Source organism: Dromaius novaehollandiae, chromosome 1 (genome assembly GCF_036370855.1).
Source record: "Dromaius novaehollandiae isolate bDroNov1 chromosome 1, bDroNov1.hap1, whole genome shotgun sequence".
NCBI lineage: Eukaryota > Metazoa > Chordata > Aves > Casuariiformes > Dromaiidae > Dromaius > Dromaius novaehollandiae.
Window position 1 is genome coordinate 199,217,824 of NC_088098.1, and position 15,639 is coordinate 199,233,462.

General features: G+C 39.9%; 1 protein-coding gene across 5 annotated transcripts in view; it reads left to right on the top strand.

The window, feature by feature from the left end:
* Positions 1-15,639, top strand: part of ZDHHC20 (zinc finger DHHC-type palmitoyltransferase 20) — a 49,746-nt gene that overhangs the window by 21,723 nt on the left and 12,384 nt on the right. For all 5 annotated transcript variants that reach the window (XM_064505020.1, XM_064505017.1, XM_064505019.1 and 2 more), the window contains 5 exons: positions 3,217-3,311; positions 9,545-9,665; positions 11,026-11,095; positions 12,151-12,183; positions 13,020-13,140. In XM_064505020.1, coding sequence (XP_064361090.1) covers positions 3,217-3,311; positions 9,545-9,665; positions 11,026-11,095; positions 12,151-12,183; positions 13,020-13,140 — 440 coding nt within the window. The remainder of the gene's footprint in view (positions 1-3,216; positions 3,312-9,544; positions 9,666-11,025; positions 11,096-12,150; positions 12,184-13,019; positions 13,141-15,639) is intronic.

The window sequence follows — 15,639 nt, forward strand, 5'->3', positions numbered from 1 at the left end:
ACAGGACAGATCCATCTAATCACAGTAGGAACAGGCAGTGCTGGAGCAGGAAAAGAAGCTAGAATTTATTCAGCGCTGGGCCAGTATGGACTGCTTTTTGCAGCGTCTTTCTCCTGGGGCCCATCACCAGAACAGCTGTAAAAGTCTTGTTTTTCCTTGAGGTGCCACCTTGACTGTTGAGGACAGGCCCTTGGCTTTTAGTGATGCTGACCAGGTTGAAAGATCTCAGTTATTGCAGAAAGCAATATTGCAAGATACAAGAGCACTTTAACAGCTGCCTCTTTTTACTAAATACTGGTAGCACTACCTCAGATTTGTACCCTTGCTGCGGCTAACCGTGCTGTCTGTTGGTCTGTCAGTCTGTGTGTTACTGGGGCATTTACAGTCTATCACAAGACTCTAAGGTTCTACTCTTTGAAGTATTGTGTGTGCACTAAAACTAATCCTTCCAAAAAACTTGGATTCTGAGGGGGATTTTTATGGACAGAATGAAACTGTTTACTGTGTAAGTTAGTTTTAGTGTGCTCTGCCCTCCACTATGTCTCACTTCCTTTTTCCTTCTATTCAATTCCTCTCACTCCCTTCTCCCCAAGAGTTTTGATTTGTGCAGCTGTTTCCAGTGCAATTTTATGTCATTTTCTCCTCTCTTCCAAACAGCTTTCTTCCGCTTTAATTGTGTAACTGTGTTGTGTTTGAATGCGTATAGTACATTTGAACAGAAGACAATTTCTTATTATGTGGTGCCTAGCACAGGGAAACATGAGTGCTTGCCCATCAGGATGACAGTTTTAGGACTCTGCAAAACAAAAAGGGTTTTGCATCTTGCATCTTCATTCAGTTTCACAGCTGAAAATGTGCCCTCTCCCTAAGACAGGAGGAGTCAGAGGCAAAGGCAAAAAGCACCTTCACAAAAAAATCTCTAGAAGAGATCATTCAAATACTTTTTTTTTAATTTTAATGAACAGTGAAATCCTGAAAGCTGACAAATTAAGACTACATTTTCTATAAATGTGCACATGCATTTTTTTGAAATTCCTGAAGTTTACAGTCTGTTCTGCCATCCATAAAGTATGGAGTTTAACTTCTTAAAGGACTCTCTTCATCTGCACAGAGAAGTATGTCAAGTTTCCTTCTAAGTGAAGATAATGTAAATATTCTGTGTAACTTCTTTTCTTGGGTTCGCTGTCCAGCATCATGCAGCTGTTTCCTCTTGACAAGTGGTAAAAGCAACTGTTAAGAGGAAATAAGATTGGAAGAAGCTTCCTGGATCATAAAGTCTGGACCCTGGTATCACATAGACAAATTCATGAACTGATTGAGCTCCATCCTAAAGCCATCAGTTCTGTTGCCACTGTGACTCTAATAGCAGGGATATTCCAGGTTACATCCCTCTGATGATTGGAAATAAGATTTCCAAACAAATTTTCACTCACGATCAGCTCTCATTCTCAGGGTGCAGTCATCTCCCTTCTTGGTTTGTGGTTTTTACTCTCATTACTGATGCCTTCTACAGTGGGACGGTACGTTGCTGTTTGTATTAGAAGCGCATCTTTTGATGCGTCCTAAGAAATTAAATAGAATTCTGTAGATCAGTTATCAAATGCTTTACTGCAGCCTTTACTGGCTTTATGGCATTTTCTTTATCCAAAAAGGTTAGCTAGCTACCTGCCTCACGTAAAACTGTTTTCACTTCTGTTTTTTTCCCTCAAAACGTGTTTTGGAATCATATATAATAGCACAGAATCGTTCAAGTAGGAAGGGACGTTAGGAGGTTGTTTGGTCTTACCTCTTGTTTAAAGCAGAGACAACACTTAATTCAGAGCATGTTGCCTAGGGCTATGTCCAGTTGAGTCTTGAAACCCCCAAGAATGAAGATCAGATAAATTGACCTCTGATTGCTCCAGAAACTTAAGATTTAATCTGATTAAGGAGGGAAGTACTTTTGGTATTGTTCAGCTGTCGAAAAAGTGCTGGTTATTGTTACTGGAGTACATGTGAGAGAAAAGCTTCAGAATTGAAAAGAGAGTGATAAACCTGAAAGTTCTTTATATTCTAAGCCACTGAGACTGGAAATAGGCTTCTTGGGATTTAGAGGAAAAATGAGGTTAAATATCTGTCCTTTCTTATGGTTGCAATCATAATGCTGTTAACTTTCATTTTGCCTGCTTCCATTTGATGGGACAAGGAATATCTGTAGGAATTGGATGGATGATGGTGCTATTTCAGTTGGGATTGTCTGCCTTAGTTAAGCATGTAAAGTTTGGGTGTCCTAATAATATGTTTCGCTTAGTGTCTAGCTGCCTTTCAAAAGAAAGTAACGTATGCCCTTAAGGACCTGAGGGAGGCTTTCAAAGGCAACTATTCTGTTGGTTTACCAGGTTTTTAGACCTAACTGGTTGCAAAATGGGTAGCAGAGTGTGGAATCTAATCCAACTCCTCTAGCCAAGTTCATACTATGGAAAACTGATGTATTGATTCATCTAGGAGGAGAAGGTATTCACTTAACGAAACTGAAGTTCAGACAAGCAATAATGTGTATGGATGTTTGTCTGAAGGTATGCTTATGGGGTTTTTTAGAATTTCATCTGGATCTTTGTAAGGAAAGGTAAGTTGTGATATTGTCCTCCATAACATTGTTTTTTATTTAATGATGTTCAGAATTTAGTGGGAAGATGAAGATTTAATAATGCATGTGGTGGACTCTGTTATAAAGTAAGCTGACTGTACTTGAACATCTAAGATGTTCTTTGTGTTCACTTTCCTGGGATGTAGTGGTGGTTGGTTTTTTTAGTCTCTCACCAGACATTGAAGGTTTTTTCACTTTTTTGAAGTATTCAGCTGTTATACCCAACATATGTGTCTGATAACACTTACCTAACTATCTCCCATGTTTTTGTTTCATAGCTTTTAAGCAGGGGAAACAATGATCTTAATAGGGAAGTCCTCAGAACCAACATCTTCATTGCCGTAGTTATGGAGTTTATCAATGACTCACCTTGAGAAATAGCAACTGTCACATTTGATGGGTTTTTTTGTTTTTTGGTTTTTTTAAGTGGGCCCTCCTAGACTGCTAAATCTACCGAGGCAGAAGTTTAATGTAATTTAATCTTAACAGGCAATTCATAGTGTAATAATTTAGTCCTTATCAGAGATAACTTTCTCTCTTTTGCTCTTTTCAGATATATTCACCCAACTCTTATTTGTGTTTTATTGCAGTTGTCTACCTTGTGGTTTTTCATCTGTCGTTTGTCATGTTTGTATGGTCCTATTGGAAGACAATTTTCACATCTCCCGCATCCCCCTCCAAGGAGGTAAATCTGATGTTAGAAAAATATCAGTGCTTTTCCCCCCCCCCTTTTTTTTATAAATAGCTGAACTGTTTTCAGTGATGAAACTTGTTTGCAGTACTGCATGATTCACCTTTCTGTTCTCATTATCGAAAATAGTACAGCATGACAGCATATCATGAATGGAAATCATCAAATTACTCTTAAAACATTGTATCCTATGTGTAGTGACGTTATCTTATATGAAATGTGTGTTTAACTCATCACAAGTTTGACATTCACATGTATGTGCTAATGAAATAAAGATATGAAAGTATTTCTGGGGCTACAGGGCTTTGCTATGCAGTAATTTGTTTACCACCTACAATTTTTAAAATCAATAAATCAAATACAGTGACAGCATTTTTGTATTTCCATTTTAGGCAATTTTGACCTTTTAGGGGTAAGAAAATTAGTAATTTAGTGTATACTCATAACTTACAGGACTGAAGTGCTTAGTAGTAAATCAAGAGTTAAGGTTCCATGACAACTGAGCAGGGAACATATAAAGGGGCTTTACATAATGACAAAATAATGCATGATGACTATAAGAAATTTTGTTTTGAAAGAGAATGGTGTTAATTGCAATGACCCTGAGATGGGTTATCTTGTCCATTTTCTCTAATGGTGTGTGTATAGGGGTTAAATAGTGTCACCAAATTCAAAATCATCCCTCAGTTTTATAAAGCTTTTAAATTAGCTAAACAGGTTCTGGTTGCTCTGTAGGGGTTGCACGTTCGTTCTATTTTTGGCAAGACTGACATTCAGTGCTAATGTCTTAGCCTTAAACATTTCTGTAAGGAAGTAAAAACATGCTTCTATGGAAAAGCAAACACTTCTCTGCAGTGCCTGATCATGTCTTAGATATCTCTGTCTTAGAAATCTATAGAATATAAGTTGAAAAAAGCAAAAGACTATTCTACTCTTTAGTTAAGCAAAAAGAGTCATGCTGAATAGTTAAATCCGAAAATTCAGAGGAGCTTGTCTCCAGGGTGGTGTCTGGCTTGTTCTGAGACGGTTCTGTAGACAAATGATAATGTTTGGCAGATTAGCCAGCTAAAATGTGATTGGAATTGTGTTACTCCAGATCCTGTAAAGCTGTGTGAATTTAGGCTGCTGGTAAAGCTGGTGTCTAATAATGTTTACTGCCTACTTGGATTCTTTAATAGTAGAAACCTTCTTCTGACAATACCTGTACTGTAGTTACTGTAATATTGTAGCAAGATTTCCATATTCAGTGCATGAAAGGGATGATTTGGGCACATGGCGCATAATGAATATTTCCTACTTTAAGTGTGTGTGGGGGAATCAGGTCTAATACATACAATTTTCTTCTGCAGCTATCTTAAAAAAAAATCTTGGAAGACACTCTTTTCTACCTCTGGTAGAGTCCCCTCTGTTCATGTTCCTGTAAATAATTTATGCTGGTTTTATTTAAAAACAAAACCTGGCTTCAGAATTTCCCCATTGTACCAGAGTGTTAACATATATATTTTTAGTTATTTAAATTAGGTATTCTTACAAAACAAATAGCATCCTGTGATCTTACTATTGAACTAAAAAAAGATTCTGCAGCTGCTGTTGTCCTAGTGTAATCCCTGTACGTTTGTCATAAGAAAGAACAATCAACATTATGCAAGATCCAGAAGGAGGAAGGAAACAAAGGGACTCTTTCTGTTTTCAATAAGAACTACTGGAACCTCGCTGGAAATTGTTAGCTATGTGGTAATAGACAACTTTTGATGTTTTTGAACTTACATATCCTGCCATTGTCCAAAGAGGCTATGCTCTTTTGACCCTATTGATTTCTGAAATAAGAACAGAAACATAGCTTTGGGAAAGTGAAATCCTCATTCAGGATTTTTGGAGTGATGTTATGTTACTTGGACAAATTCAAAAAGTTAATTCTTGTGACCTAGTTTCTATTCTATGTGTTAATAGTTTGCCATGGAAATGTCTTCTAGAATTAGTATTTCCTGTCTAATGCAACTTCTAATTGATTACAGGTCATGGGACAGGCGTTTGGTCACCTAGCAGGCTCACAAGAAGCAGTAGGGGAAAGGCATAGTGCACTGCTGTTAGCTGGCATGATGTTTCATATCTGTCTTAAATTTTTGATGTGAGCATCTCCAGTTTTCATAGTTGAGTAAGCATCTAGCTTAGAGACGAATATAAAAACTCTTGCTGATGACTTCAAAGAATGAATCTCAAGTTTAACATTTTACTAGATTGATCCTAATTTCTGATGATTTGAAAGGGATGTATTGGGCATAGAAGGCAGAGTTTTGATTGCAGGAGGCCGTGAGCTGTCCTGTGGTGGACACAGCCATTTTCCAGCTGGCTTTGTAATGGATTAAAGCAGCCCACCATGCACCACAACTTCAACCCATCAGAGGTGCCTCTGCTCAAACTGAACATGAATGTATTGCAAACTTCACCCCTTGCCCCTGTGAAACACAAAACCAAGAAAGTTAAAACAGTATGAACATATATCCATTATAAACTCCACCCCTTATCTAGATTACACACAAACTAGATTATTAGATTTAACATCATAATACTCTGAACTGTTATTACACACTTCAGGCCTTGTCCCTGCAAAATACACGCCCAAGAACATTATGGCAGTTTGAATATTCACTGTGCTTTAGCATACAAACCAATGATTAAGACTGTATGAGCAGCAAGTACCAACACCATTGGAAGTACCAGTAGGTTCATGACTCCAGTCACTGTAGGGTTTCTTCCATACCCACAATGGGTGGTGAAGACTCTTCGCTTGATGCAGTGGGAGCATTCCCTTATTAAGGGAGTAAAAAGATGTACCAAGGGGCTTTGATTTCCTGGAGCATGCTCTGCACCCTCTGACAGCATTAACTGAGCTCTGACCTTTTCCCTGCCCTTGCAATTCCTTTCTCTCCCACTTCATCATATCCTCCCCCTCTTCATCAACATCTATAAGTCCTGGTGTGTAGGACAAGAGCATGGAAAATTTTCAGCTCTTCTGGACACCTTTTTCAAGGTTGGCCATACTACCGTACTCTACATCATCCTTGGCCATGCTGCTAATCTCACACCTGTACCCTCAGTACTGAAGATACAAGCCATGACTCGATCAATAGGGTGTCCCACCAGCTTATCAGGTGATACCACAGGGAGCTGGTTGTCAGAGCTTTTGAGCCATGGCATGAGTGATCACTACCTTTCCAGAGGCCCTTCCCCCTTGCTTGTCCATGCACTCCAGCAGCGCAAGCAAGTGCAGTCAATTGCCTCCTTCTCCCAGTCCCTCCACAGGGGTATCTCACTTGAAGGATCAGGCCATTGCTCAATGTATCCCTCCAGCAGCTGATCCCAAAGCCCTCCTCCTTTGTGCAAGGCAGTGTTTACAAGTAGCATAAGCTCCAAACTCCCCAAAGCAATGATCTCTTGAGCCATCAGCTGTATCCCAGCTGTTCTAGTTTTCAATCATTGCTGTAGCCTCTGCAGGGGCATCCATGGTGCTGCAGCTGTAAGTGTCCCCCATTTCTTTAGGTTCACTTTGAGTGAAGTGCCGTTGAGTGGTCACGCTCGGGAGCAGCGCCCCTGTTTCCATAGCTCTGCTTAACCACCCTAGCTGAAGGGCTCCATTTCTAGTTCATAACCCGAGTCCTCAGTTTCTCACCCCAGGTGCTGGGTCCCCCCATGGCGATCACTCCCAGCCTGTCGCCGTTCCTGCAGCAGCCCAGGTGCTTGGCAGCCAGCTGCAGTGTGGCCACTTGAGTGCTGCAAGCTGCTCACTGCTGACCAGGGACCTCCCTCTCTTCCAAGCACTGGTTAATGCCACCATCAGCAGCCCGCCACCATCAGCAGCCCGTTGCTCTGACAGAGCTCTCCAGCTCTGCTCCCCAGCTCTGCTAAGTGGTCCTGGATAGCTGGAGCCCTGCTGGGAGCACGTTGTAAGCCTGGTGCACTCCGCAGCACAGCAGCACACTCCCTCAGGGGCGTCACAGTCCCTGCAGCCCTCAGGCTAGCGCTCTTCGATCCTGGACATGGAGACCCATGAGCCTGGAGCAGGGCCATCCCAGTTCTTCCGAGCTGCCTTCCCATCCAGCAGTGGCTCTCTCTGGTTGCCTCAGACTCTCCGTTTCTCCCTTGTTTGCGTGTTGTTCACCCCTGTCCCCCTGAACATGATGGGCACACTGCTTCCACCACAACAAACACCACAAATTCCCAATACCAGAACCAAGAAGGTTCCTTCCAGAGTTTCAAAGTCACTACAGTTAGTCCAGTCCCAGCCCATGCCTGGTTTGGGTGTTGCCTGCATTCTCCGCCAATTATCCTTGCAGGTAAAGCCGTCTTGATTTGGGAATTTTCACTGAATTTATTGCCAGTTAACATAGGTTTTTAACTATCGTTTTGGATATTGAGAAGCAAAGAAGGCAACTAAGCAAACACTTAGGAAAAGGCCTGCCCTTCTCTCCTTCCCCAGGCTCAGCTTCCCCTTTCTAGCCCCACTGCCCTTGATTTTGCCACATGTTGTGCTCCTTCCCTTCAGTGAGGCGACAGGCGGCACAGGAGGTTGGGGTCAGCATCTAGCAGCGTCTCCCTGCAGCTCCCTGCCTCCTGCGCTCCGCTGCCCCAAGTCCCTTCAGGGTGTCCCTGCCCTGGCAATGGTCCTCCATGGGCCACATTCCCTTCAGAGATGTCCCTGCTGCCCCCCCTTTTCTCTCATATGTGCCTTGCTCTGCCTTCTTCAGCTCGTAACAGCTATGGCCCTTCCTCAGATACGTTTGAGAAGAGGCACTGTGTGCTCCTCTGCTTGAAGTTTTGGCGCACAGAGGGTTGTTTCCATCTGTTACGGAGCTGGGGAAGCTGGCTGTGACAGGGCAGCTCACGACCTCCTCCTACACAGATCACCCCTGCAGCCCAAACCCATGTCATGCCCAATGAAAGGGGCAGTGTTTCACCTTTCATCCTTAAATGACTGGGCAGGCACAATAGCTGGAATGTATGTATGTAAATATATAACATGCTCTTACCTAGATTTCCTAGGACATGGGGTGAGTTATTTGCGTTCTAGATTAGGAAATAACAGCGAAATCAGAGCAATGTGTTACCGCTTCCTCTTTTGCTGTAAATGGGGTCTTTGTTGTTGCTTGCCAACCAGCTAGAATCCAGAAGAGGAAGAAGTACAGGAGGAGAGGAAAATCCACATGAGCTAATCATATAGATGTTCTTGGTAGGAAAATATGGTCATATTAAACCACATTAAGCCAATTTTCGTTCCAGCTGCAGACACAGCATTTTCCGCTCACCAGCATGAATACTTTGTCTATGTATGCTCATAAAAAGGGCTCTTGTAGTCCTTGCTGGAAGCTCAGAGTTTAAAAGTGCTTCAGAACAGAAAGTATCAGAGAAATAGTGAGTTCAGTTTATGCTGACACCATTCCATAGGGGCTCATCAGTACACTGTTTTTTGTGGGACTTAATGGTAAAGCTTATAATTTCAGTGGATACAAAAATTAGCATTTCAGCAGTGATTAAAAGCTCTCCAGCTTATTCTGGTAAAGCTTTACTTTTCAGTGAGGCTTAAACAGGAATGCTTCTTGTGCTTAACTCAGGATTGTAACTCTCTCTGAGATTCCACAGGCTTTGCTGAGGTTGCTCTCAATACAGCTAACAGATTTTGAGACCAGTTTTGACTGCTCCCAAGTAAAAATTCCAGTTAAACTCTTTCAACTTCTGTGCTGCAGCTGTGAAAAGTTGCTCCTTTCCTTCCCCCCCCCCACACTCCCCCAGCTCGTACCCTTTTCTAAGTCAGCAGGATAGCGGGTAAGAGAACTTATTGCTCTTACGGCAACAAAGGACTGTTGTGCATTCCTTGGGTTCATGGATCATTTAGATTTTACACTCATCATGAGTTTAAGGAAGGTTTGCACCTTCTTAATACTCCCCTGAATCTCTGGCTTTTGTGTTGCAAAGGGAAACTGAAGAGACATGGAAAAGAGACAAAGATGATTCTTTTTAAGATATCCCCAGAACCATCACGTCCTTTCCAGTTGTGGTTTTGGGGAGCTCCTGTAACTTAGTGGCATCCTTTCTTCTTTTTGTGTTTTTTTTTGGAAGTTTGTCCAAAGAGATAGGATTAAGATCCATAGGGTCTTTTCCTTAGAGCTTGAGTTGAACACAAAGTAATAATTATTCTCTTCCCCTCCTCCTATTTTTGCCTTTCCTCACAGTTTTGCTTGTCAAAAGCTGATAAAGAACAATATGAAAAAGAAGAGAGACCAGAATCCCAGCAGGAAATTTTGAGAAGAGCTGCTAAAGACTTGCCTATCTATACAACAACAGCATCAAGAGGTGAGATACAAAGATAATTCTGCTCTCTGAAAGCTACGAGATTAATTCAGTGGGATTCATTTGTCATTACTGAACAAACAATCTATTAAACACATACTGCAAAGGCCATGACCTTGTGTTTTCCCCATGAGAAACCAGTCCTTTGTCTGTAGATCTCAACATGCAGCCAGCACTTGGAAAAGCTTTCTCAAAAAACATCTTCTTCCAGTAAGCAGACAGATGACAACATTTATCTCCCGCTCTGGCTATAAAAATAAATGGAACAAAGAAATACAGCTAGAAATAGATTTCAATTCGGCTTTCTACTCAAATTTACAATCATTTGTATCCCACTTTAAACTTCTCTTTCTGAGCTCTGTCAGTTCAGTGAGAGTAGAAAGTTCATCGTTAAGGCTAGAATTTAAGAACCAATAAATGTTATTTCAATCCCATCATTCAGTACAAAGCTGTTTAAATAATAGCTTGTTGTGTTCTGTATTTGCCCTTATAAGCATTGTTATTCTAGCTAATACAAGAATGATCTGTGAAACTGTTGTGTCTTATACATACGTAGATTAAAAAAAGCTTATATTTATTTTTATATAGTTGTTTCTCTTTCCTGAAACTAGCAATGCTGTAGATTTCTCCAAAAACATAAACTGCTCAAGGTAACTATTACCAAACTTTACTGTGACTTTCCAAACAAAGTGGAAAGACACCTGGCTTTTTTGAATACCAACCCCCTTTTGAGGGAATCCCAGTCTTAAATTCCTGGAGTGGTCTGGGAAGTTCTTGCCAGCTTTTCACAGTTCTGCTTAGCTGTAGATGTTGGCTTTCCTCCTCATTTCAAACTGTTTGTGCTGGTGTCATATTTCCATTGAGAAAAGCCTTGTTTACAAATATCCAGAAAGGATGAGGGAGAGCTAATTTACTGAACAGCCTGTTAGATCTTTTCTATTTGCTGAAGAAGATAGAGAAAGCTAATGCTGAAAGTCAGCTTACTGAAAGGAGGGAATTTCACAGTAGGATGCCTGGATACCCTGTCCAGAGGTGAAGGAAACCAAGTACTAGGGGATCAGTGCCAGATGATCAGGGATGGAAAAACTGAGGATCCAGATAGTAAATAAAAAGCAGAAGTTAAGACACAGGTTCAGTACAATAGTAATGGATGAAACTGTTTTAATTTTGTGTGTGTGTTACATTTCCAAAACACTCCAAACAAAAGTATGTATTGCATGACAGTAGGCACATGAAGGTCTGTGAAAACAGGCGTTTGGGGCCGGGGCAGTGAACTCTTTAAGATTCTGTTTGTGTTAAGAAGGGGAAAATTTCATAGAATTAAATGAGTTCTAACGACTTGACTCTTGCCATTTGAATGCAGCCATCAGATACTGTGATCGGTGCCAGCTAATCAAACCTGACCGCTGCCACCACTGTTCTGCATGTGACATGTAAGTTACTGAATCTAAAATGATGGATTTTCTTTCTGTCTTCCAGTCATCACTTTATTGCGTTCATGTCTTATGTGTGTCAGCCCTTGCATAACAGCTGATTTTACTATTTGTTCCACTCTCAGCCCCTCAGTACCTGGATTTCAGGAAAGAACAGAGTTCCTTATGTTGGTGCAGTATTATTATTGCAGTTCTGTAGACTGAAGTGGCAGAACTTGTTAGGAAATGTGCTTATAGCTTTATAAAACAAAGCTTATTTAAAAGGATCAGTGACTGAAATTAAAGACAGGTCTGAGGTACCAGCGCCAGCAAATGCTTATTATAGAACTCTCTTTTATTGTGTCTTGCTTCTCCAGCTTTGAAACACGTGCTTGCTACCAGTACTGGTATATCCTTTATTTCCAAGAGTTGCAGTAGAATTACATGCCTTAGACATTTCAAAGACATCAGCCTGATTCTGAGCCATCAGAGAAATCTATAGGGCACTGAAGCCCGAGTCTATCTTTTGACTAAAATCAAATTTATTAAGAAATACAGTGAATGTCTGTCTGAAATGACTAACCTCTATCCTTATACTATAGCTGAGTGAAAATGGACTATTCAGATTGCCCACTGTGCTTTTGTTTTCCTCAATGAACTCTAAAAAACAAACAAATAAGTAGCAAAAATAGCCCTAAGGTAGAATTAGTTGAAGTGAATGCCACACTAACTTACCTTATCCACACAGCTCCAAAGGGTTTGTTTTAGGGTTTGTTTTCTCTCAATGAGCTTGTAAGACTAGTGTGGCTTAATGAACTATGAATAACGTGTTTTGATTGTCGCTCAGTAATTCTCCCTTTGTTGAATTTTGAAGCACTTCCTAATTCTTCTGAATCTCACTTAGTCCTTTTGGGTGAGAGGATGGCTTCTGTAATATGGAAACTTGGCACAATGGGGGGAATTTAATTAAAAACGAACACCAAACCCAAAACCTTTAGAAACTAAAAGCATATGTCATAGGAAGGAAATGTATTTTTTGCTTTAACTTACTGGAAATTATCTCCTCTCACTTTCAGATGTGTGCTAAAAATGGACCATCACTGTCCATGGTAAGTTTAGGAAAATAAAAAACAGATCAGTAGATCAGTATAATAGTCATGAACTGGATCCTACATGCTACTTCACAAATGTAAATTTTAAATAAAACTTGTTTTTCGTAGAATTTCTTGAGGTTTTGATATGTGTAAATATTTCTTTTTTCCTAATGTGTGTTGCAACTTAGAATTGTAGGTCCAGTAACCCAAATCATGCACACTCACTTTATACAGAGAAACAGTTAACAAGACCTGTGGAAAATGGCATTTCTTTCTTTTGGTTAGTTTGGTATTATTATCAGGAGGGAAGATATCTACTGCACTGTGAAATTCAGTTCTCCAGTTCTAGATCCACAGTAGATAAGATCCACTCAAACGGTTACTCTTCTGCCATTTGTATTCACTGCTAACCAGTAAAAATATTACCTATTGTCATTACAAAAATACTGTTATCAGTAGTTGACTTGAAGGACTTTTTGCAACCAAAGCAACATCCACAGAAATTGATGGAGTCTTGTACTACCTTCAGCAAGGACTGCAGTTAATTCTTAGTATGTGAGAAGCTTCCTATACAGACTGTATGTATCATACGCATTGCTAGCTCGTGTCTTGTCCTATAGAACTTCTTATGGGGGCAAAATTTATGGGAGGGCCCAGATCACTTGGCCTGGGGGAGGAAACTTTGCTCGAAATGGTGGCCTAAAATGCTTCTGAAATACTAGTGCCAGACTGTTTTGGACATTCTGCTAACACTATGCACAATGTTATGATGCTCTGCAAAATCAGCTGAATGTATTGTTTTTATTTTTTTTTATATCATAATAACCTCTTTCTCTTTCCCCTCCTTCTAGGGTGAATAATTGTGTGGGATTTTCTAACTACAAATTCTTCCTGCTGTTTTTAATGTATTCCTTACTGTACTGTTTGTTTGTTGCTGCTACAGTCTTGCAGTACTTCATAAAGTTTTGGACAGTAAGTTCGAAGAGTTTTTTGTTTGTTTCTTTAGTCTTGCATGTGTTATTGAAGGCTACCTCAGCATGTTGTCACTCACCATTTACTCTGTTTCATAGTTCATTACCATTAACAGCAACAATTGAGGTGACTGAAGCAGGAGAACCTTCTGAATTTTAATGATTAAATGTATTACACTGGCCTGGATGAGTAATTGGGGAAAGAAGTTCCAGTGAGGACACTGTGCAATTTCTCTGCTCCATCAAAACCGAGTGGCACAGCTCAGGTTTTTTTGAAACTGTTGGATATAAATATGTAGATATATAGAGAGAACTGGCTATATCAATTACATATATGTGTATGTATCTGTGTATATATATATATATATACACACACATGTATATATAAAAATATTGAAAAATGTCAGATATGAATAACAATTTTGAGCTTCATATTAGTGGCTTTTATTGATCTGATATGGGTAAAATTTTAAGATACATACAATATTAATGATATCAATCTTCCTTGCAACTGTTACCAGTTGTCAAATGGTGTATACACATTTATTCTGTTATCTCTAGAAAAATACATGTATGTGAAGTACAAGCATCCTTGTACATCAGTGTTGTTCCTCCTATCAGTTTTGTTCTAGTTATGTTCCAGGCTGAATAGAGTGTCTTCTGGTGTTGTTCCCTTTGATCTCAGAAACCTTGTACTGTTCCTTCTTCTCTTTTAAGACAAAAGAATCTTCTCTTAATTCTCTTAACGAATTTACATTAACTAGCATGGGAAAAATCACTGTGAGTGGAAGGCTGTCCATCACATCTTTTAAAGTTAATAAAAGCATGTATTTCTTAGATGCTGGTTGCTGTCTGAATAGCTATGGAAAGTAGTAATTATCTATAGCTATAAAAATAATCATTATTGGACCAAAAAGATTTTGTCAGTTCAGGGTGAGAGAAGCTTCATCATGTATTCAGAATAGCTGTACTTTGAAACAGTTGTCATTAGACAGGTAAGGCAAATGGTGGAAAAAGTACATTGTGTTTACGTTCATCTAAGCCTATGGGTCTGATTTGCCAAAGTGCCATGTCTCAGTCTCGCAGTTCTGTATAACTGCCTGTCACTGGAGAGCACAGAACCCAGTGGGAACTGAGCTTTCAGGATTGTGTGAGATGAAAGCTATAAATGTATTTATCAGTCATAACTGTGGCTTCACACATGTCCCGAATGAAATGGTCTGATTCTGCTGTTCAGTCTTGCTTGACTGTAAATGGTTAATTTTTTAATTTGTGAATGTGCCACTCCGAGACATCTGCTGGCTGCTTTCCAGTGCTTTGTATGCAATTTCTAATGAAATTGTAGATGCGCTCCTACATATTTACCAGTCAGTGCTTGAGCAAAGAAAATGAATTTGCTTGTCACCTCACTTCATGAGTGTTACTGCAGTGAAAGTCCCCAGGACATCTGACCACAATGAGCATTAAATACCAACATTACAGCAAGCCTATTCCAAAGCCCATTGGACACAATTTTGAAGTGGACCCTTGAGCAGAGGAAGTAAACTTAAGAGGGTTTTCTTTAATGATTTAGTTGATTAAATGCTTCCTGCAAGAATGGGCTACTTCTGGAATATGACACTAGGAAACTTAGTTGTGTGCTTGCACTTGTTGCTTTTATCTCCCAATTACTTCCAAAACAGAATTTTGTAATGCCATGATCTTGCAACTAGAATAGAACTCTAACTAACCTATAATTAAATCTAACCTATATTAAATCACTTGTTCCACACAGCTAATCATAATAGCTATGATCTTATAGTAGTCCAACTAAAGTAGACTTCCAGAAAGAGGTGACAGTGCCATAATTGGGTAGGCTTGCAAAATTTAGTGCGACTATAGTATGTAGAGCTCTTCTAGGCAAGTGCTGCTGACTGCAGAATAGAGTCCTCAAAGCTTCTCTTTACAACTGTATCAAGATTAGAGCAGTGTATTGCTGTTGCATGCTGTCTGTAGACTGCTTTCATATATTGCTGGTATTCAGTTTTATGTTTGCTACAGCATCAGACAAATAACTTTTCATTTTTTCTATTTGGACTCCCTAGATTTCCCCTCCCCACAAAGCCTAACTCTCAGAAATGTTATAGTCTACTTTCGGAAGTTAGTGTTTCTTTTTTGCTTCCTCACAAATGTTTTCAGAGAAAATGTGCACCAAACTGCTGTATATACAGTGTTGGGATGGACAATGAACTGCTTTTTAGGGAGTATAGTTTTGATCACTTCAGAATCTGCAATGACGAGATGGTAAAGGTGTACATGCTAACTACACAAACTAGCAATCCAGTGTTTTGCAATGTCGGTAATACTTGTGTATAGACACAACACACATGCAGATACTTGCAAACACTGTGAGAGATGCATCCCTATCTCTTCTGTTGAAGGAAAACTTTGTGTATCCCACATGTACATGCAAGATTTTTACATGCTCTATGCAGAAGTGCTGAAGAAAGATGTTAATACT